General features: G+C 35.2%; 2 protein-coding genes across 5 annotated transcripts; one reads left to right on the plus strand and one right to left on the minus strand.

Annotated features, from left to right (window-relative positions):
- The first annotated feature begins 19 nt into the window (after nt 1–19).
- LOC124410387 lies at nt 20–4,993 on the plus strand. Its single transcript, XM_046888709.1, has 6 exons — nt 20–152; nt 1,697–1,799; nt 2,019–3,392; nt 3,480–3,591; nt 3,805–3,907; nt 4,316–4,993. The coding sequence occupies exons 1-6, from the start codon at nt 44–46 to the stop codon at nt 4,372–4,374; spliced, it is 1,860 nt and encodes a 619-aa protein (XP_046744665.1). The 5' UTR covers nt 20–43; the 3' UTR covers nt 4,375–4,993.
- A 551-nt stretch (nt 4,994–5,544) lies between these two features.
- Nucleotides 5,545–23,182, minus strand: LOC124410386 (receptor-type tyrosine-protein phosphatase N2). 4 transcript variants are annotated; one of them, XM_046888707.1, is made up of 17 exons: nt 23,014–23,182; nt 20,148–20,246; nt 14,612–14,665; nt 14,460–14,520; nt 13,590–13,721; nt 13,335–13,428; nt 12,261–13,104; nt 11,707–11,883; nt 11,332–11,363; nt 10,960–11,254; nt 10,825–10,892; nt 9,963–10,346; nt 8,939–9,160; nt 8,730–8,735; nt 7,604–7,968; nt 7,257–7,310; nt 5,545–7,158 (listed from the first exon to the last, which is right to left on the minus strand). In XM_046888707.1, the coding sequence occupies exons 2-17, from the start codon at nt 20,236–20,238 to the stop codon at nt 6,882–6,884; spliced, it is 3,156 nt and encodes a 1,051-aa protein (XP_046744663.1). In that variant the 5' UTR covers nt 20,239–20,246; nt 23,014–23,182; the 3' UTR covers nt 5,545–6,881. The 4 variants fall into 4 exon arrangements, with proteins under 4 accessions (XP_046744663.1, XP_046744660.1, XP_046744662.1 ...); XM_046888704.1 differs by having other exon boundaries at nt 11,332–11,378; XM_046888706.1 differs by having other exon boundaries at nt 11,332–11,366; nt 23,014–23,181.
- Between the last annotated feature and the right edge of the window lie 940 nt (nt 23,183–24,122).

Consider the following 24,122-nt stretch of genomic DNA (forward strand, 5'->3'; position numbering starts at 1 on the left):
AGTAACCTAACCCAACCCTACTTTGATTATAAACACAACATTGATGATGACTCTTTTGTTCCAAAACAATAATCATACCAACAGTAAAACGAGAGAACAACGCGTTGAAGCCTTTGCCCAAACTTTGAACAACGCTTTCCAACAGTTTCAAAGTAAGTATTTTTGACATTTGTTTGTTTTTAAAGAGATGCATTCACGCAGTTTATTCAACGATTCAATTTACTTATCAGAAATTATACCTATACGATTATTTTTATAATAAATCGAGATATTGTAATTAATAGCGTGACTGCATATGGGTCAGACAAAAAAGTTCTGCGTTTTGAAGTCGCGTAGACTCGGACACCGATTGACGTTAATCTTTTGAGAAAGACAAATTGGTAGCGCAATTCGTATCTCACCGTGTATTGTGGTTTCCATAGTCAATCATTTAGTTTCATTTTATTAGAAGTAGATCTTACAGCGTCATGTCCAGCTTTAGGTCATTTTAATTTATAACACGTCTTGGCCTGATGGGATGAAAATCTCCATATTTTTGTTCCATGCCTCCCAGTGAATATGAGTTGAGTAAGTTTAATTTGACATTCTTTGAAAGCAAAATATGAAATTATATTCAGAAAGATTTCACTTTTGCAAACAATTGTGGAGCCTAAATACAAAACTATTTTATTATATTGATAATGATGGAATGGAACTAAAACAAAGTTGATCATGCATTTCAATCTTTTTAAGAATTGAACTGTATACTAGACTGTATCAAAAAAATTGACTTTTTTTTTTTTATGTTATACTGAAAATATTGTTCAAGATGACGAAAAAAAAATACCATCAAAATTTCAGATTTTAATATTGATATTTAGATGTGCCTCATCGCGATTTTCTACTTTCCATAAGAATAACATGGCAAAAATGGTTCTTGCTCCTTGCGATTTTTGTAACTAGATAACGACGCGTCGTACAGAAAATTCATAAACATGTTTTTGTAGGAAATTGAACGTTCTACAAAAAAGGTCTCTTGTCATTTTACGATAAATCTATTCTTTCAAAAGTTATTTGAGGTCAAACATCAACAAAGGACCTCAAATAACTTTTGAAGGAGTAGATTTATCGTAAAATGACAAGAGACCTTTTTTGTAGAACGTTCAATTTCCTACAAAAATATGTTTATGAATTTTCTGTACGACGCGTCGTTATCTAGTTACAAAAATCGCAAGGAGCAAGAACCATTTTTGCCATGTTATTCTTATGGAAAGTAGAAAATCACGATGAGGCACTTCTTAGTATTAAAATTAAGAGCTCCCATTTTAACAGGTGCCTTTTTTCGCTATCCTGAACAATATTTTCAGTATATTTAAAAAAAAAAAATAGTCAATTTTTTTTATACAGTCTACTGTATACGATTCTTAATAGAACAAAACTTTGGAAACTAACTGTTGCTTATTTCTGTACTAGATTGTGTTCATTTGGAAATTAAATCATATAACGTCATCATTTTTTCATTGTACTGTTACAATAGGAAAAATGGACTCTCACCTAGATTAAACTTTGTTGTGGCATTGAAAAGGGATTGGCACGATTATTCTCAAACCCTGTTCCATGGAATATCATTGAAATATGATCTGTAACTGTATATTTGCCGTTTGTGTCCATAATGCAATTACATGAAATTATTGAATCCATCTATTTTTGCTTACAGAACTATGGAATGACTATAAAGAATTGTTGGATAACAGTAAGAAAGCTGAAGAGGGAAAATCAACTTCACGTATACCACAAAATGAGCCCCAAGTTGGGAACACGTAAGTTGCAATACTAATTGCAATTTGACTATATCTATTTGTTGTGATAATTAATTCTAGAGCTACGTCAGAAGAATAAATTTAAGATAAATAATTTCATTCGAAATACTGTAGATGATATCGCCATTTGTTCGCAAAAATTGTAGTAATTTATTTTTATTCAAAATGTATTTAACTATATATTTCTAAAATTCATTATTCAAATTTGAATTGTTACAGTAAATGTCGTTGCCAAGCAACAGCCACGAGGGACACTAAGATTCCAACAAAGGAAACTGTCGCTCTTCCAACAGAGAGAAAAGCTCACTGCGATCCTGTACCTCTTGCTATAAATGAAAATCAAAAATCAAATCCTATACCAGACTACATGCAAGAGTTCCAAATATTCTCACAAGATTTTTGTACCCAAGGTTTAGAGGAAAGTTTTATAAATCGAACTACATCACCTGTGCTTCAAGATATTCAAAATGTCACTCCCAAAAGATCAAAGAGCCCCATTTTCGGCTCGAAAAAAACAAAATCTCGAATATCATCCCCCGTAGTTAGCTCTCCAAGTGTTAGCGAAAAATCTGTGATCATATTGAATGATTTCAGCAATGACACAGGTTCAAAAAGTAACGATCTGTGCTCTCCAAAGACTCCTTTGCATTCCGGCACAAATGCACACGCAACAAATCCTATCTCTTCAAATCTTAAAGAGATATCGTCAGCCTCACAGTTATGTACACCAAAAACAGTTAAGAAATTGGGTATCCAAACAATCCATAATGTAAATACTGATATAATACCTGGTACGAAGAGAAAATTGAAACAAAGCAAGCTCTTCACCAAGACTGAGCAAGTCACAGACTTAAGTATTTGCGACGACGTCTTTAATGGTAAAACAAATGAACGTCAAATAAATAAAACATGTGATAATTTAACAAGTACAAATTATTCAGAGGCGAATAATAGTTCCTGTGAAGATAGTCTGATACAAGTGAGCCCAACGCAAACGAAAAGATTGTCAAAACTACGACAAAAAATTTATGAAAAAAATAACAGTGCCGGATCACTGCATCAAAAATTATGTACAGAGAAAGCAAAAGTAAGGAATACGCAATACCTGGAAGCGTCTGGAGATATAAACGTAAATAATGATGTTGAACAGACGGATACTGACTTGACAGTATTCGAACCAAAAGCAGCTTCAACTCAATATATTTCTTCACCGTCTCGGTGTAAACTACCGAAGAATAAGAAATCACCGACTATGAGCAAAATTGGCTTAGGAATGAGAGCTGATATTCAGGAGAAGATGCAATCCATATCCCAAGAGCATGAAACGAACGACGAAACTCTGTTCATAGAAGCTCCTGTTCCGAAGCCAAAGAATATCGTCTTTGGTAAAAGTGCCAACACAATAAAATTATCTTTAAACAAAAGGACTTCATCTTTTGTGCGTCCAAATACACTATCCAGCAATGCAACGAACGCAACCACAAGTGACAAAGAAATGTCCGAATTGGAACTCGATATATTGACAAACAATTCCAATGCCTTAACGGAAAAATCACCACCACGGAAGAAGTTGGCTGCGAATAATTTTGATGTGTAAGTTGCTTATAGTTGGTAATTTTGAGTTGAAATTTTAACAAATATTCTCTGATTATCCTACTCGAATTTTTTTAATTCCATCAGAGTACCAAGGAAGCTAAAAACGAGTCCCACATATGCTTACAAAAGAAGTCCTGTACGCAAAAAGGCTGAAAGAGCGCGACTAAATGGATGGGATTGTTTACAATGTCAAGAGGTATGAATATCAATATCCTGTTTCATGGTAAACGTTAACGTCGGCGAAAGAAAGTGATTTGTACAACTTAGAAGTAATATCATGGTTTAGTTTAAATACTGAATAACTGCATATATCTATTTCGCCAGCATTTAAAAATCAAATACAAATGCACGTAGCTTGGGTGAACGAAAATTCCTGTAAATTTATTGTCCGTGAATGATTATTTTCTAGTATTATAAAGCCACTGGACTTACTGGTGAAGAACTACAGATGCGTAAAAATCAATGCTCTCGTCACAGATCTACGCACAATGAGAGAAACTCTACTCAAAAAGGTAAAAATTTCATGAAAATTCCTCCTTGTTGGTAAGATATGATTGCATATGAGTTGCAATTGAACATTACTTTCGAATTACTTTCTCGATCAAATATAATTAATTATCTGCAGAATTGGTTGCATTTTAGTCACAATTTTAACATGTCACCTTTAATTAAATATACAATTGTGTTTTTACTGCTAAAATTCAACAAATGCACTCACTACTTTTGTATTATTAATTTGTCAAGCGTTTCGGGGAAGCCGAGGTACGCAGGCCAACGAATTTGAATATTACTTGAATTTAATGCATGGAATATTGCATGCACGAATTAATAACTTTGTTTCGTAATTCATGAGCTATTAGTGATAATTATAATCACTTTATTCGTTTACAAATTCTGTAATTTTTATTTACAATTCACAGATTACTGGAATCCTGACTTTACAAGTTCATATCACTCAACAGTATGGGGTGACGATTGAATATGCTGTGGTGTAAAAATTCGACCCACTTATTGTCAGAGTATTTTTTTAAATATGATTTTCTTAATAAACTTTTGCATTTTATTGTTCGATGGCAGAACTGTCCTGAACAAAGATATTAGATACTCTGTAAGGTTCAGTCATATTCGCAGAATTATTTTCTCAGGGAAATAAATAACAATTTAACAACCTTTTGAACATAGATTGATTTATTCATTTACAACATATATTATTATATTCTCAAATAACATAGCATAGATTTATATAACTATATTATTTATATAGATACATCATTTATCATTTTACACAAAAATATAGAATCTGTAGGTTGTCGCTAAAAGAGGCTAATCAAACGCAACTTGTAGTTAAGCAAGGTTTGCGATTTGGTTTAAGGTACATCATTGATATTGATCTGGACTTGTTTATCGGTTTGACCTTTGTTGAAAGCTTTGTTACGATTTCAATACCAAATAATACGGTTTGGATTTAATTCAAATTAAAAGGAAAGGTGAATTGACGTTCAGGTAACTAAGCATCGAAATTAAGTAATTGAGCGTTTTAAATGTTCGTAATAATGTCAGAAAATCGGTAAGAACACCGATAGCAGCTGTTAGAAGGGCAATGAAGAGGAAATATCATAGTTTCCGAATTTTTTTTGTTTTGTTTTCAACACAACTCATTTTTTAAATTGGTCCAAACTTAAAACTGCTAATAAATGATCGAGCTATAAAACTAAAGAAAACTTGCCCAAGGTAATCGTTTTTCTATTTTACTGTGGAAAGATATTCAGGTAAGTACTATTATGATATTTAGTTTGATATAACGTACATCATAATTTTTATAGCTACTTAATAATTTATCAACACATAAATATATATATATTTAAAAATTAAACATGTATATAAATAAATATACATATATTTATGTATACAGGTTTATATATATATTTATTCATATATATTATATATAAATATATATATATATATCTTATCCTCGTCATTGTCATATGAATTAACAACCAGTTAGGAATAATTTCAATTAGTAGGTGAGAAAAAAAAAATTTCTTTTCGAGTAGTACACAATCCGTCGTCATAACTCACTTTTTTTCAGCGCACTACTTTCATTCGATAGAAAATAAACTTAATGCGCATTGACATGTTACAGATTTTGGTGAAGCTAGTTGACCCCGTGGGAGGCTGGAACCACGGGGCCCACGTCACGCCACTTTGCCCATTCTGGTCAGTCAGATATTATATTGTCCCTCTATATTCTTTATGTGTGTTTTGCCACCCCGACTCACGCTTAAAACCAGCACATGCATTATATGTATATATATTTTTTTTTGTTTAATTTTTTATTCTTTCTCTTTTTTTTTTTTTTTTTTTGTTTATATAATATATTGTATATATTCCTGTATCATATATTAAAATATTATCAGTGATTTTAATATACTTTCATACACAATATATTTTAGTACATTCAGTTATACGCGTATTCTATCTCATTTATACTGCTACATTGACTTTTATTATCATATTGTTAGGTTCGTTGACCACGCTAAACAATCAATAGAAGCACTTTCTAGTTAAACGTTTCGTTTAATATGTGTTTTTTTTTTTTTTTTTTTTTATTGAAAGTTCTCTCATTTCATTTATCAAATGTGAAATATGTGCTGTCGGTCCCTAATTACTGCACATGCTATCTCTCTTTTATATTTATAAATAAAATAATACATTTACTTTACTTTTCATTTTTTTTTCTGTATAAAGGATGCGGTTGTAAACCGTTCTGTAGATAGAATTTTCAAGTCTTCTGTTCCCTTAATGTTTTCTACGTAAAAAAACTTATTTTGACGGCAATTAATCCAATAAAATTGTCAACTTTAAAATAGGCCGTGTGTTCTAGTTACAAACTTTTTTGCACATTCTAATGTGCCGTGATTGAGAGTGTCTGTATTTTTTTCATATTTCATCGTAACTAGAATAAAGAAAAAAAAAAACCAATAGAAAATTTCGAAGTGAATCTTCAACAATAATCAAGCATCCTTACAAACTCAAATGCATGTACGTTTATGTCTTTACACATGTATTATATATTTATATATCTATATATTGGATTTGTTTTGCTCAAAAGTGGCCGATGGTTTTCAATGTTTACTTTTTCACTTGTTTGATAATCTCAAGAAATGTTTAAGGCTAAACTCAGATATGTTAGAACATATATATCATTCAATAACATTCAGTTTGCAGTACGTGAAGAAAGTTTGTCCGCTCATGTATTGCCGGAACAAAAAATCAATCGGCACAATTTGGTATCATTAAATACGGTCTTGTTAGTGGGTGAAATAAATATTGGATATTTCTGGTTCGAGATCATTAGAAATTACTAAGAGAGATCATCGCCGTTTTAATGTTCACTTACTGTCGGACCAAAAAATTTTCGTAACAGTATACCAATGATAAATCTGTTCACTAATCTTTTCTAAGATCTAATACGTACTTTTTTTTTTACTGATCAGCTTTTACTGGAGGCGAAACTGTAGTTGCTGTCGGAGCTAATGACTTTTCAGCCGGTGGAATTGGCAGGGCCTTAAGTATGGCATGAACTTCTTCAGCAACAGCCATAAGAACGAACTCAAATTGTTGCTTCGTTGCTACCATTCCGGGTCGTTGATCACGAATGTGTTCCAGTGTTGCAGCGATGTCGATTTCCTTTGCACCTTTTGCCATCCGATTTAGAACCATATCGATTAAACAATATGTTCCTGTACGTCCAGCTCCGTCGCTATATAAAGTCGAGCAAACAATTTAAAATCCACTAACTTAGCTTCTTTTATTTCAGACTACCCTGTCGCATGTGTGCTACTTTTTCTACTTGCTTACCTGCAGTGTACAACTATTGGACAGGATCTCCCTCTGTACGACTTGTTTACTTTCCTGCAAATTCAAAACACAGATGAAATTGCTTCCATATGAGAAAAACATGAAAAAGAAGCTGCTGTTGGTAACATTAACTTCATTAAACATATTAAAAACGTCATGATTTAATACAAGACATTTTGCAATCACTGCTGTTCATTTTAGGGCTTAATGTAGTTTAAATCTTTTCATTCCAAGAATAATTTATAAAGTGTCTTTGGGGTCCACATCGAATTTTTGCAGTATGGATGGAAAAAAATGTCTGACGCAACATGAAAGTTCCTAATAAGAATTTTAACCATTTTACAAACCTGCGGAATTCGAGTAAAGCTTTAGTTGAGTGTGGTACACCATTTTCTGGCCAGGATAGGAAATGGAACTGTGTTACGGTTCTTGTTTCACCAGTCCGTAAGTTTTTCAGATAAAATGACCGCACGAGATAGTCATCGCACCAAATATGCTCCGAGACTAAGTGTACTTCGTAAATGTGGTATAATTCGGAGCCCTCCTCTGGCCAGTAACGGTGACACATAGCATGGCCCTCTTCAGTCAAACGAGTTAACATCACTATAACGACGCTTCCCTGCTCCCAGACCAGTTGCCAAAAGTCTGCCGCAGTCTGAGGAAGAGGTCCTTGCGTAGCAATGTATGCTGGATTCCGAGGGTCATGGTCAGTCTAAAATTTAAATATTTTTTCATATTGTTAACACGAGCATTTTCATCAAAACACAGAAAGTTACTCTTTTGCATTCAGCAATTACACTAAAGCGTCGAACTTGCAAAAATAAGCTTATTATTAGTTCATACGACGAATAGTGTACTAAGTTTATGTTGATATACAGTAAGTCAATTATGGTATTTTCATTGCCATAACAGAGCTCTACTTAAGCTCCTGTAGTTTTAGCTTGACGATCAAACTACATATGTATTCAGTTTAGGCTTATATTTTAACGCTGAAGAAAAACCGAATCAAATATATCCTATGATAAGTTATGACACTGGAGTTTGAAACCTTTACTGTAACTATACATTATTATGAATAATCCTTATTTCGTAATTTTTAAATTCTCATCATTTAATGAGCTGAAGATATTTGTATTTTGCAGACTCCGATTCTTAAGTCATTTTAAACTTGCAAAATAATGATTTCTTTTTGAATTTTGTTACGTCAACGTCATTAACTTCAACTTTGCAATAATGATTGAGTGAATAAAACATTGTACTTACCGATTTGCATTTAGATTTTTAAAAAGCTGGTATAAAGTAGAGTGGACATGCAATTAATTCAGAAAAGCATTTACCGTTACGATGTGGATCAACTTGATATTACCCAATGAAAGCAGATAACACCTCTCTGCTATATTATTGTTATACATGATTACATGAAATATGTTAAGTTTCATGCATCGTAACCAGCATGCCTCTTAAATTACTTACCGGTTTCTGAAATAGCAGAGCGGCATCCAGGAAAATCAATCTCGTAGATATTTGATCGTTAAATAATAATAAAAAATAATTAATTCTCTTTGATAAACCTATGAAATTTTAGGCATGTTTCTCTAAAAGCTAATACGAAAATTAGTAGTGCAGACAGACAGCTACAATACTACACTGGAAAGTCAATATAAAACGATTCAAGTACTAACGATTGTTGATGCGTTGATGTAGTCAGAATTATTTATGTTAGCCAGATCGTTTAAAACAACTCTAGAGTGGTCGTAGGGAAGCGAAGCCCCTGAACGGTTACGTTTGGCATTTTCTTCATCTTCCGCTACTGCTGTTGAAGAAGGTTCGGCTTCGTATGCGCAAAGTGCAGTCCATTCCTGATCCAGGCGATCCTTGTTCTTCAAATGATCTTCCATGTATGACTGTAATACATATGAAGCATATAACATCTTCCAAGCGACGTTTGTGGTATCAATCTTGGGGAGTATATGCGAGTAGACTGCTGAAAATTTGGAAATCTATCACAACAATCGATCATTCACTTCAATTTTGGCTTGTTTTATTTAAGAGTACGTAGATCGAGCTTCATTTACATAATTTTTTTTTCTTCAGAGTTAATTCATAGGAAGGAATATTATTTGGTATTGACAATAGCTTCATGACATGTTTTGCGGTGCCCATAATATCTCAAAAGCGGCTCAACGAGTTTACTTCAAATTTCAAGACGGCATTCTTGGATGGTTTATCCTCTTTGTCGCCAAACCGCTTTTATTCATCAATCATATTTTTTGTTAATTAAAGAAAATTTCTTACGAAAAATTGAATTTTAACTTCATACGACCAATATCTTGAAAAAAAAATTGATCATGGAAAAGAATATAGAAGCGTGAGCAGAAACATAATAGGAATAATCCAAGAAAATTTTCTTCAGATTTCACGTTAATCGGTTCAGTCGTTTTTGAGATATCGTGGGCACCGCAAAACTCGCCATGAAGCGGAATGGTTAACGTTATTGTCAATAATAATGCTTGATAGTGATTGATTCTAACTGTAAAAAAATTTTTGAGTATAACAAACCCCTATTGACTTCAATAATTGTTTATCGTGACATAAACTCTAAAAATTTACCCACTTTTTCAGCCGTTACTTGGTATGTATATCACCTTACTTAAGTCAGAGTGAATCCTAAGCAAAGACAAAAATATAATTTTTTATTATACGTACCAGTACCATATGCCCGGTGGAAATATCCATGTTGGAAAGAGCTGGTTCTTCGCTCCATGAAGATGTGCTGGAACGACTGGAGGGAGAATTGTTTGATTCACTTTCGCGAGAAAGATTAACGACACGCGGTGAATCTGGTTTCTCGGCTGGTTGTTTAGCCTGCATTCTAGCTCTACAGAGATCCTGGTAGTCCTTCGAAGCCTCTGGATCAGGGATGGCCAAGCCCGCCAGCTTAGATCTTGATTTGGCATGACGTCTGGCAATGTAGAGTGTTACAGCGGCCGCAGCACCTGCAGCAGCCAAACCTGCGGCCAACAATGCGTTGAAGGAACCAGCACTCAGCTCCGACTCGGTACCAACTTGTAAAATAGCTGGTAACTTTGCCTATGTTGTAAAGTTTAACGCATTATTACAAGTGCAGCAGGATAAGAAGAGTCGTCGTCGTCCAAGTCGTCTCGTTGAGTGGGGACTACAGTGAAATTTTGATGATTTGGAGTTTTTAATTTTTGAAACGACTAAAAAACCATGCGATGAAAAAATCCTCCCAATAAAATTTAGATTACGATAGTACGTGTCCTGAAAAAAAATAGCAATTTCCTGCGACGAAGTTTTATAGAAAATTTCCAGCGTACCGCTCTCAAAAGTTCCTTGCGCATACACTTTCAACGCAGGAAATTGCAATTTTTTTTCAGGACACATATTATCATAATCTAGATTCTGTTGGAAGGAATTTTTGATCATATCCTTTTTAGTAATTTGAAAAACAAAAAACTCGATATCACCGAAATTTCAACAAAATCCCCTCTCAAAGTCCAACGACGTTTAACAAGCCTGGGATAATTTTCACAAAGTTCTTTCTCACCTTATCCCCAATACCAGCTCTTAAAACTTCCACTTGAAGAGCTTCCTTCAGTTGTCCACGTATTCCATCTGTTATACGAAATTCAGTGCATTAATATACATTAATCTTATTATCAAATAGATTCAATGTTATTACCAATTTTATTCGCTACGTCCGTGGCATTATATCCTTTACTATTGTTCGGCTTTACTTTGAACGTGACTTCGGCTCTTTGAACTCGTATGTCAGTTAACGTGTTCGGTTCGAGGCCCAACAATCTGCTGACCTCGTTAATCACATGTTCACCTTCGCTCCAGGTGCCGAATTCTCCTTTAAATTGCATGTATACGTGATCCATGTCGACATTCTTATACGAATTACCGGCAGTTTTTAATTTCTGCGTGTTGCTGTTCAGCTCCTTCTTTACAAGCGGTAATAGGAGAGGTTCTCTCTATAAATATACCAAGTTATACAATTGCATTACAGTCTCAAACCTTGTCCATAATTATCGTATTTCAATACACTTGCCTGTTGTCTTTCATCCTCAGCATCATCGGGGTTTTCTGTAGGAAATCCTTAATTACCATTTACCTGAATATAGTCAAATATGGTCGACACATTGTAGTATCTTTGGCAAAAATTTTTTCCGCAACTTTTTGACCGAGAATGTTTTTTTTTCTTATTCAAAGAATAGAAAAAATGCTAAATTTATAGTAAAAAATTCGTCAAATTCCGGTAAGAGATTGCAAAGAAAAATCAAGACTTTGATCTCTAAAATGAAGAGCAAAAAAATTTCAAGAATGTACGGATTTCTATACAAATAATGTCCCAAGAAATTCTCGTGCAAAATCCTGCAGAAAAAACGTCACAGATTTGTTAAAAGGCAACTTAAATATGTTTTACCGGTATTTTGTGCTGACTGGGATTTAAAGGCATAATTATTTGTCGCGAATGGCGGACCCGGTTTTTTAACGTCCAGTCTCTCGTGCCGTTTGAATCCCGCAAGCTCTCGTCTGAATAGTAGAGCATCCCAGTGATTAGCAAAGTCGTCATTGGTGAAATCATTCTCGTTGGAAATTGCTGCAAGTGTAATAAAAATTTATCCTTAAAACTCTTGATCTTAGAATTGTGATTCGTAAGATTCATCAAAAGTTTTTTTCAGAAAACTAAAATTTTTGTTTCAAAGAATGTTAAAAGGCAACTATATTTTACAATTTCTTTATAATTACTTCAAGTAATTTATGAGCGATTTGAAAAATTATTTTCACAGAATTTAGAATAAACATTGTCCTTCACCCCTGCTGTGAAAATTCTTCAACGTGTTTGAACAACATTGTTTGAAATAGAAGTTTAAGTTTTGTTTGATTTAATGGTGGCCCGTATGACACGTTAAGCAAACACATCACAAGTAGATATAAATAACAAATGTAGCATAATTGCCGGAGGCCGAAACTCACCCGACTTGAAATTACCGTATTTCAATGGATTCACCAAACCACCTTCGGTGTACATTCCGTTCTGTCGTGGTATAATTGTGTCTCTCGAAGGCTCGTTAGCGAGCTGAGATTGAAACATTTTTTCCAAATCTCCCCTACCGATCTCGAAATCGTTGTCATCTTCTTCCGCATCAGAAAACCGTCGGATGTTTGAATCGCGTATATTCTGATCCAACCATAAGCTGGTTTCATCGGGAATTTCTGATCTTTGCAACTCGCTAGGGTATTTATACTTCCTCGAAAATTCACGTTCGTAATTGTCAAGAGGTTCCTGTTTTTCCAGCTCTTTAAAATCAGCGCTATTTTCGAGCAGCTGATCGGTCAGAAATTCTAACCGATCATCGGGAATGGAATTAGCTTTTTTTGCTATCCTTTTGAAATGGGAGTCTCTTTCTTCTTGGAATCTACGATTTATCGCATCGATATAGCCTTGTTGTAAACTCGATTGGAAATTTCTAATTGACTTTGGATCGAATTCGTAGACTCCGTCATCGCCGTAATTCTCCAGTAATAATGATTTTTTCTTCACCATTCTTCCGGGATCGACAAAATTGTCTTCGACCAATGAGAGATCGCTCAGCTCTCGATGCGCTGCAGAATCACTCCAAGCATTTGTCATTCCTCCCGATCTCTGGTTGTAATCAGATTCCACCATTTCCTGACCATTTGGATAACCGATATCTTGGATGAAAAATTTTGGGACTTCCTTCTCCACACCCGGTGGGTAATATAACTCGTCTGCAAAGTCTCCATGCGGGTCTTCTTCACTAGGTGTAAACTTGACTATTGCTATTTTTTGAGAATGCTGACAAGGCAAGTAAGTATAATAAGAAAATTAGTCGATTCCTATAACTCGATGGCGTGCGGGAAAAATAAGAGCAAAGTGAACTTTCTTAACTCGCAGTAAAAATGCAATTTCATCTTCTCCGCCTTCAAAATAAACCATTTACCCAATAGTTATATGTAAAAAGCATAAATACTAATTCACAAAATTAACTTTGCTCCCGTCATTAACAATGAATATAAAAATCTCACCACGTCGTTTCCTTCATCAATTCCATCATCTTCGATAAACTGATGCTTCTCCTTTTCCTTCAATCGATTGCAGAGCTCACCTTCGTTCGGTGATCTAAAAAATTATTGAAAATATGATGAATGTTTAGAATTATTGCAATCGTTAACCTAATGAGAATGAAATTTAGGATATTTACGCTTGAATAAGTTTTAGATTATACTATCACTGCAATTAAAATATGATTCTATCATTTTCAATTCATTCTTAAGAAATACCTGAAGCGAAGAGCGTACAAAGATCTCTGAATTATGCACTGCGTATACGGATGTGACCATCTGTATCCATCGATTGCCAACTCTTCTAACTGCACTCGCAAAAGTTGCAGCTGGTTTGGTCGGAGATCATACCTGAATTTCAAGATATCGATGTCTTCTTAAGTTCAGATATAGATGTAGCGTTACTTTAGCACCTTGGCGAAAATACTGTTTCAAAAATCGTTGAAAATGTTTCGTGAACTCTTAAAAAATTCGCAAACTCTGAGTCTTTCAACAGAAAATTGTTCAAACTTTTCTGAAATCTTTCATGATTTTCGTTGAAAAAAACTTCCAGAAGTTGGAGCTCCATGTCGCATGTAATCAAACTTTTGCTGCAGAATTTTTTTCACCTAAAAGGTGCGGGATTCTTCCGAGCCAATTTGAAGATCGTGAAATTTTCTTAAAAGTCTCGAGTTTTAGAGGAAAATTAAACTGTTGAAAAAAAAGACTTCGGGTTTTGTGAAAATAAAGTTCAATTCAACAACTTTGGAATGATAAAACTAATTTAGATAAGGTCAGATCTTTGTTTGAAAAAATCAGAGGTTTTTCACCCGGGTGTCTTTATTGATTGAAGAGAAGCGATTTATTGAAGATGAATGTGAAAAAAACCTCATTAACTGCAGTGCAGAGTTTATAGCAATCAAAGTTACCGCAGATATAATTAGACTTGCAGCGTAATATTCTTGTTTACATATTCTGAGATAATTTCATAGAGAACATATATGATGGTGAAAGCGGACCAAATTGTAAGTCCAATTATTTCTGTTTACTTAAATTATGAGGCACAATATATCATCGCCTAATTTCGCCAGCCTTGTAAATTCAACTCACTTGTATAAATCGTCGTCTTCTATATTTCCGAATTTTTGTAAACAACGTCCGAATGCCAGATCTAAGATGAAACATAAAACCGAAACATTATAAACAATTCCAATATCACTTAGATAGCAATTAAACCTCACGATATATCGTATAATATTTACCATTGTAACAAAATTCAACATCCGGCTGGCAAAGATTTTCACTAAATAAGCAGCCTGAAAAGAGTTTATTCATTTATTATTCAAATTACTGTTTAAACCGGTGATGAGTATTTAGCATCTATGAATTAAAATCATATTCTAAGCCTTTGCCCATTTTTTACTCTTAACAAGACGATGTACAGAGTCAGATAAGACATCTGAAAATAGTAAAAAATGACGAATCATCGGTGGATTTTTAAGCCATTGTTTTAAAACAAAAACTGTTTCATTCAAACTACAACCGCTAAGTATGTCAACATTGAAGCTATACCTGTAATATAAGTTATATATATTATTTCTTGTCACGAAATTATACGTGGTATCGAATTCTCTAACAAGTACCGTGTATACAATAGTTGCGAAATCTTCTTTCGTTTCAAATCTTACCCGACCATCGTCCACGGGGATAACATGAAAATAACTAAATCCGACCAAAGATAATACCCTCGAAACCGTTCGGTATGCGAAAAAACGGCTTTATTCTAAGCTCTGTGGAAATAACATATATACATATATATATATATATAGATCCATATGTATCTATATAACAACTCACGTTTATATAAAAGATTACTCTTTTGTACGCCGCGCCGACCACAATGGGCATATAGCACACATATACATATATAGTATAAGAAATGTAAGTGGCCGGGGGGGGGGGGGGGGGGGGGGATTTCAACTATGATATATGAAAGCTTTTTTTCCCCATTGCATTCATTCATTCTTTCATACCTATATAACGTGATATTATATTTTTATCTGTATCGTATTGTATAGTATTAATGGTTGTACCGAAGTACGAAAAGCCTGTATATAAGTGGATCCATAGTAAATTGGCAAAGACGGACGATCGATCATTGATCGCATTCATACACGGGTCACGTTTTACGCACGAGGGTTGAAACCGAAGCGCCGGAGGAGTTTGAAGTTAGCAACGTTATCGTAATAAATCGTTTTGAAGAAAGTACTATTTTTTTTTATTTTTACAATGACTTGGAACAAAGGAAAAATTAAAAATATGAGTATATACTTTTTTTTATTACCGTTTACTGAAGTGAAACAATTCCAAAGACACAAGGTAAAGCCTCTTTTGCCTCAACATGAATCGTTACGATACAAATGTTACTAAGTTCAACATAATAACGCCGGAGGAATTCTCGCCCCCTTCTCTTATGATGCACATGTTGAAGTAGACAGTTTGGAATTCCGAATAAGAACGTGGGCAGGACAAAGTTGCCAGGATGAATGCGTGAGAAGAAAAATTTATCAGAGGTATACTGGCACAGGGTACAGAAGGACCAGCTCAATAATGGCCTCTGGGCACACTCCGGTCTCAACGTGGGCGTTATTTTGCTCGCATCAGCAGCAGTTGAGACCTTTTCGAAAATGATATCCCTCATCCGTTTGCCAACCTCCCCCCTCCCCCGCTCCTTGAAAAAAAATATTTAATAAAAACACGATGCGTTTACGTAGTTCCAGCTTACACCTTTTTGTGTTTTATTTTTGGGGAGGTTGGTTGACCAAAAATCTATACTTTTTACCAATTTTGTTTTTTTACCGATTTCACTCTACGATGGATCATTTTATTTCGTAGACTATTTTCTTACGAATTCACTGAATGACTTTGATTTTAATCGTCTTGGTGTCTGGAAATATTTAGTTTTGCAACACTGTAGTGATAATGATTATGATCAACAGAAATGGATTCACTAGTGAAAAAGAGCAGATGTGTCTCAGTGATTTTATTAAAAATTAGCTATTCTGATTCCATAAATATTCAATGTATATATAGTAACGACTGTCTCGTAATAAAATTAAAAATAGGTTACGATTTTTGGCGAACCGACGTTCTAAACTAATTGACTTCGAATAGGTGGTATTCGTACGGGAAGGTCGGCAAATAATTGTGCAACGATAATGCCGGTAGTAGATGCTACTTTTATCTTTATTTTGAGCTTTGAAATTTGAAAAATGGTCAATATTTTTTTAAGTTATTACATTTTATAAAGCAGCAGCACTGGCTTGTTTTATACAGACTATTGGGATTGTCACTTTGCAATGTGACATCTGGTGGAAAAAATTCAAACTAATTCAACCAGGCTGATAACTGACCGATGACCGTTTTTTTCGTGTTTTTATAATAGAACAGGTATATTATTGATTATGATTAATTAATTTATGTGACATGAGTGATTTGAAAAACCAAGAAATACAATTTGCTTCCATTAAAATTAAAAACTTAGGTTATGTGGTGATAAAATGGCGCCGATAACCAGACTCTGACGTCACGAGGATATTTCCCAATAGAATATGCGCCTATATAACCTCACTTACATTAATGTTTCATATTAATACGTATATATGTACGTTATAATTCCACAGGAATTTGTAATATCGCACGTGACATTTTTAGACGATTTTAACCTTCTCGTACGAACCGCAATAGCTAGAGATTTAATAAAAGGGTTATTTATTTACAGGGTGAAACAACTGTAAAGAAAATTACGTTGTCGTATACCTCGAAGATGCAATGTAGGCCAGGGAATGGATGGCAGCCGGCGGAAGGAAGGCTTTAGAATTCAATTATGAGAATTTATAGTGGATTCTCTAAACACCGCACTGCAAATCTCTATATTACGTCTAGAACATTCCTCAGTGACAAACACCAACGTCGACGACAAAGGCAGCTTCCGAATAATCTTTTATTCATGTCTCCCACGGTTACTTCCTTTCAAATACATTGCCTAATGTGATATCGTTACGCCGTATAGTATATAAGGGTTGACAAAATATTTGCTATCGTTGCAGCAAAAAAGGTGCCCGCTGCTTTTCTATACTATATATTGGGCGTTGAAATCGATCCAGTTATCAGCAACCCTTCATAAATTATAAACCCATTTGGATAATAAGATACTCTGCAACGCCGCCGCTAACAATCTTCTCTTTCATCGGGTGATCGAGCAGATCTTAACTTATTGTTAAACAAATTTTTGTTTTTTGTAGGTGTATTGTGATATGCAAGATTGATCGTTCACTCCATATTGCAGTATTTTTTATGTTTTTAGCCAGCTTTCATATAGTAGTAATACAGCCCTTTGACCGGAAGTTGGAACCTTCGCAAGGACGAGACATTTGCTAAGAGTTTAAGCTATTCATTCTAGGGGAAATTTTGCAATATCGCCTGCAGTGCTGGGCCCACTCATTTACGTCACTAGGTATATATATATATATATACATATATATATATATATATATATATATATATATATATATATATATATATATATATGTAAGCTCTCGCGTTCTGGTCACAATCAAAATTATTCAAACGAATTACATAACAGTCTGAGAACGAGACGCTATAGGATATAACATACATATCTGTATAGTCATGGCGACAAAATCGATTCGTTGCTGTGTCAGGACAGTCATTAGTCGCATTCATACCACGCACGTCCCCTACTTTTCTGGTTTTTAAAAATTTGTCAAAAATATTATTTTCGGCATTAGAAACCCGCGATATCACTGTTTTTAGATGATAAAGTCTGGAATAATAAAATCAGAATAAAGAAAAAAATGTTAGTTGAAGTATTAGTAATTGATGGTTGATAATGAGTGATTCGATATTCGTAGAACGGAAAGTTTGGCTCAAAATGATGGCAGTTAAAAGGATGCCAAAATCTTGGAGAATCTACAATTAGAGTATAAATAGTCTGCGGAAAAGATTATAATAATAAGTGAGGAATCCGCGGTATGCCGAGAAAGCGATAAGACAGATATGGATTCCGAGTTTAATACATCCCGTTTGGTCAGACAGCGCGGTTTTATCGCTGAAAGATCTGAGTATATGTATAATATAAATTTACCCGCAGTCTCTTATCGAGTTGTCATCAGGAGGGTGAAATTTAGTTAAGAGGTATTTCTATTAAGTACGTACTTAGAATGAGTAAATTGAGACTTTATGCAAACTGAATACTGCAAGAGAAAAGCAAAAAAAATTACGTTGCAAATGAATCTTCTTTTTCTGAAAAACAATAATGGATAAAGAAAACTAACTCATTGTCAGAGCTGACGAGTTAAAGTGTTCTGATTTTACCGAAAGTGAATTCGTGTTAATGGACTTGAAAAGCGGGCTGACAGATGAGTTTCGTTCAAGAAAAATAGAAACAATCAAGACGATGCACTAAAGCAATGCTCCATTTAATGCGTCAGGAAAATTTTGATAAATCACGGTTTAAAAAAGTAACGCATTACACGACGATCAATCATAGAATAGATGTGAATAGAACAGTGTAAAAACTTGATACGTAAACGGAAAATAATCGGGATGAGTTGAACCAGCTTCGGAGTTACGATTGCATTTTAAAAGTCTTTGTTTTCTGCCGTATAATCTTTATCATCACGAGGTATTAAACTCTGGTATTTACATTTTAAAGCCGAAGTAACGACGTCAGCTTTCAACCAATCTCGCATATATCCTCATACATTATACAAAATTCGGAGCGTAGAGTCCTGATAATCTCACGAAATTTTTTCCCTCCTATATACGCGCCATTTGCTATATATCCAAACTTTTGCATTCAGTTTTACAATAAGACACTGATATTCGAATATTCTCGACCTTTTTTCTCGGTTCTGAAAAGCTTCTTCGAAAGTATTATGACAGGTGAACATTGACGTTACGTGAATCTCGAATACCTCGACGCGGTTTTCCAAGTTTGGGAAAGGCACTTATCGTGAAAACTTGTCAAGATCTATTTCGCTGGCAGAATATGTCGGTAGATTATTGAAATAAGTGGAATATATTGTTCCAAACTCCTATATGTGATTTATCGGGTATGAAAATTTATGAAAACCTTGATTCAAAATGCTAAAAAGAGTATCATGGCGTTAAAAATTATCTAGCAATTGTATGAGCGAGAAACTTTTTCACTTAAATATGTACAGTAGATATTGGGTCAGATCATTTTAATAAAAAGTATAAAAAGTAATAAAAGAAAAACAAGATCCTCCGAAAGTCGACTTTGATCGTCTTCAAGCCGATTGTCAGTGGGAAATGATTTTCTTCTACCGGGGCATTGTTCATTGGGATAAAATGGCAAAATTTAAAATTTCTGCGTGCTAAATTGTAACAGAATGCCAAGTGTAATTGACCTCAATAAATATAAGCACCGACTTGTGATACAGAGTGATTGTGCTAATATCCGTGAATGAAGAGTATGTAAGCAAACTAATTAATTACGTGTCAGTAAATGACCTGTCAATGGAATGGTTTTGGAACAATTTGACGACAATGCTTATTGAAGGTGTCGTGACGCAAGAGTGTCTCATCTGCAGTATAATTATAATTAATTTCGGAGTCCCGTGGTATGCCATGTAGCAGCCCCCCTTTCCCATTGACGTAAAGCACATTTCAACGCGTTACGAAACACCCCAAAGTACGGGGATGACAACTGGGACCCAAACGTGGCTTGGGGGAATTGGGTTTAATCCTTACCAACGTCGCCGTCACTCAGGATACCGTGGAAAGAGACGCAGAGCAGCAGCAGCAGCTCCAAGCCTCCACGCCACCACTTTTTGCGGCCCATAGGTGTTCCTGTAAGCAAACATTTAAACAAAAGATCTCAAGCTTCAATTTCATACGGCTTAATGGTTTCTCAATTAACTTTATCCTTGCGCAACTCAGGTCATTGTACACCCAATTTCACTAAACACAATCCAAGTGTTGTATTATAAGTATATTCACAGGCAACTGAAGATAAACTTATACCCTAATAACCAAACTCAAGACAATTGTGTCTGTACAAATGTGGAAACAAAACTTTGAGAATTACAAGTTTTCTTACGATACAAGCATCTTTCTTGTGTATCCAGATAAAACGAAGAAGGTGTCTCATCTGTTGATCTAAGATCCTTTTAACCGTCAGATGCTTTCCAGACAACTTTGGGACGTAGATGGCTTAATGGGACGCCTAATTATACTTTGTAAAAACCAGTGCTCATTCTGTTTAATTAATTGTTTTACTTGGTTAGGTATTTGTATCGCCGTAGAAAAAATGTCTGACTATTTTATATCCGCTTATTCGAAAGATATACTTTGCTTCTCAGAATGTGATTTGAAGATAAATTTTCAGCAAGGTAATTTTCGTAAAAATAAAATTTTTAATGTCGCGGTAAAAGTACTTTACAATAAATATTGTAGCACTGAAATATATGAAATTAACATATCAAGTACCAGAATGTTATACAATGTTTCTCGGAAACTTTTGTGAAACCTTATTCTAATTGAATGCAAAGTTTGACTCAATTTAATTAAATTTAAGAAAGTTTTGGACAGATAGTAAATAACAAATTCGAGAATTATAACAGCTGACTTCATCAGTATTTGTGCCGGTGACAAGTCTTATAACAGTCCAACATAGTGCTGGATCCGAATGATTAAACTCAAAGCTCGAAGGTCAATACATGCCTAATCCAGAGTTCCTGGTTTACTCGGTCCAATCTCAACCCATATGACATGGAAGTCAAGCCGTGACTCTAGCGTGGATGAGGGGATTACCCGGTTTGCACTGGAGTTGATTGAATCTCGGACAAAAGGAACTACGCGTAACGGTTCGTCCTCCATTGTATTGCTCTCTTGCTCTTGGACATGCTTGTATATTTTTATATAATTGGCTAAGACTATAAGGAGGATACGGCGATAGATAATCAATGACAATTAACATTTAATCTGTTAATATTCACCGCTAAATGTGATTCGTCAAATGTAAATTCGAGGATTTATTGCTTACGAGCGAGACACCGCCTTTGACAGTGCTTGATCAAAGCTACCCTTCGCAGGGTGAAACGAAATTATAAATAATCGAGCGAGTACGTATTTCGGCATTTTCGAGAAAATAGTGACCAAATTGTAACCTCTTTGCAGAATAGGATATACGAAATATTATACAAACCTTACATATATTTGTGGTGAAAGAAATTTCGCATATAGTCATTAATTATTGTCATTTTTTTTTTTACCGTGAACGAAAAATACAGTTCTGGAAGGTACAGCATTAAATTGATATTATTGCATTATTAAACTGAAAATATATAGCTCACTAAACAAACGAATTTGATGTTACAATAACGAGAAAATGTACTATCGGAATCTAGAATTACATTTAAGTAGTTTATACTTGTATGACATTTTCTTGAAATTTAAACAATATCCCAATCGTTTTTTTTGTAACAACACCCATTTCAGTGGAATTCTTTATTAATTGTGACTGAATAAAAATGAAATTTTTCTCACTGTCAGTCTAAACGAAAGCCGTTGAAATAATCTTTACTTGTCAATCTGTATTACTTACATAAAATTTCGCGATTAAATTGTCACGTGTTGCATCGAAAATAATGCCGTTGCAAAATTACTGTCTAGAGATGCTAACAAGTAGATAATCCCTTCAAAACAAATGATAAATTTCGGTGGCACAACCGCTACCCCACCGATTCGGTTGAGATTGAGTCTCGCCGGGCCGGTCGTAAAAAGCACGCTGAAATCTTTGATCGCAATTTTCTCCAGAACCATTCGACCATCGGTGGAATTGCTAAATTACGTGTTCCTTTCATTTTAATCTCCTTTTACTCTTTGAAGGTAAAGACAGTGTTCTTCTAATATGTGTAATCAATTAATTACAGGTAACCCATAGACTTTGAATTACAAAATCTCTTTTAACAAATACGCAATTAGACCAAATTATCGAATGGAAAGAACCAGCCAGTAGATGCAGGTATAAAAATAATCGCATTGCAATTAATTGCAATTAGTTTCAGACAATTTATTGCTACTATGGAGAAGAGTAAGACATGGAAAATGTTGTTGAATGATATTCGGTTGAAAAGACACTGCGTATACGTAAAAATTGAACCCTGTTCGCAACGGCTTATCAAAAATAGCAAAGAAAATGCGAGAAATTTCATCGGATCAAAGATGGAACAACTACACGAGTATTACATAGGATGTTAATGCCAAAACAAAACCTTACGTGAAAATGTTGCTTCTAATTGGTAGGACACTCGAGACTGGGTAAAAAATAAGCCGAACAAATTGAACCGTTCGGAAATCAATGAAACCGTTTTACCTGTCCGCGTGGGCGTTGATAGCCCGTTTATTCGCGGCGATCAGGGGCGCAGGGTGCAATGGCGCCCTGCCTGCGACTACTGTGAAGCATCAGGTTGCACACACATGCCTCGCACCAAAAATCATGGTTTTTGACACCGCTGCCGACCGAGATGGTAAAAATTGCGCGGTTCAATCGTGGGAATAAGTGGAGAGTATTCATCGCGTGGGTTTCAATTAAATGTGAATAGAATCGGCTTACCTGGGCGTGACAAGGTCCTCAGTATCTCATTGTTGCATGGTCCCACGCGTCACTGGACTAGTCGTTGGTAGGTGGTGCTCGGACCATTTCTAAATGGTCTCTCGGCTCGCGCAACCTAAAGAAGAACCTTTTGCGTCGAATTTCAAATCGATCAGACGAGACACGCGCGCCTTGCGCGTTACCTCGCCTGCGTAGCCTACGTAGCCTGCGGAGCCGAAGAAGGCTGCTGTGCAGAGTCGATGCCACCTCGAAGAGCCCTCAGTATGCAGAAGTCAACGCACCGCAACTTGGACTCGACTCGAGTCTCTGGGAAAAATTTATTTACACCGGCTATTGGCGACTTTGATTCGATGCTGACTTAGCGCCGAGTATTTTCAGGCCTTTTCCACGCTGCAGAACACACACAGACCCGCTGACAAGCAGGAATTTCTGCAACGTCGCGTATACCTACAATTTATCACGCAACGACGCCTGCGCTCCGCGGATATGACCGATATGGTCACCATAGCTCAGCTACGCCACCAACGCCGCGGCCGCTGCTGATAACTTTCTTATTAACCGCCCTATCAATGCGGCTTACCGCAAAGCTTGTATGTAACATAATGGGGCTATCCGCTCCATTACTTGGCCCAAAGTTTGGATATCCCTTGGCTGGAATGTTTCTCTCTAGGTTGCGGAAAGAATTCATTCGAATGTGTAGCGAAATAACAATTTTTACCTGTTTTTTTTTTCTTTTTTTTTGGCTCATTTGGATCCTCAGACACTGTCTAATTTTACTCTTCTTGTATTTGATAGATTTTTGTGTCCAAATTTTGTACTAACGTTATGGTCAAAACACATAGCGATCAGAAATCGAAGGAATATTTTCTGAGCCAGTCAACAAATACCCAACTCAGTTGAGGGTGCGATTACACTATCAATTTCGATACATGAGCATTGTAAGATATAATTCAAAATATATATATATATATATGTATTTTTTTTTAACAAACTAGGACATTTAGCTGCAGTGACAGTTGGGCAATCACTTACGCACGTGCGGTATCTAGTGCTTGGCTCGAAACTAATTCAATCTTCCCGAAATTTATAATTCATGTCGAAATAAACTA

This window comes from Diprion similis, chromosome 9 (assembly GCF_021155765.1).
Source record: "Diprion similis isolate iyDipSimi1 chromosome 9, iyDipSimi1.1, whole genome shotgun sequence".
In the NCBI taxonomy this organism is placed as follows: Eukaryota; Metazoa; Arthropoda; class Insecta; order Hymenoptera; family Diprionidae; genus Diprion; species Diprion similis.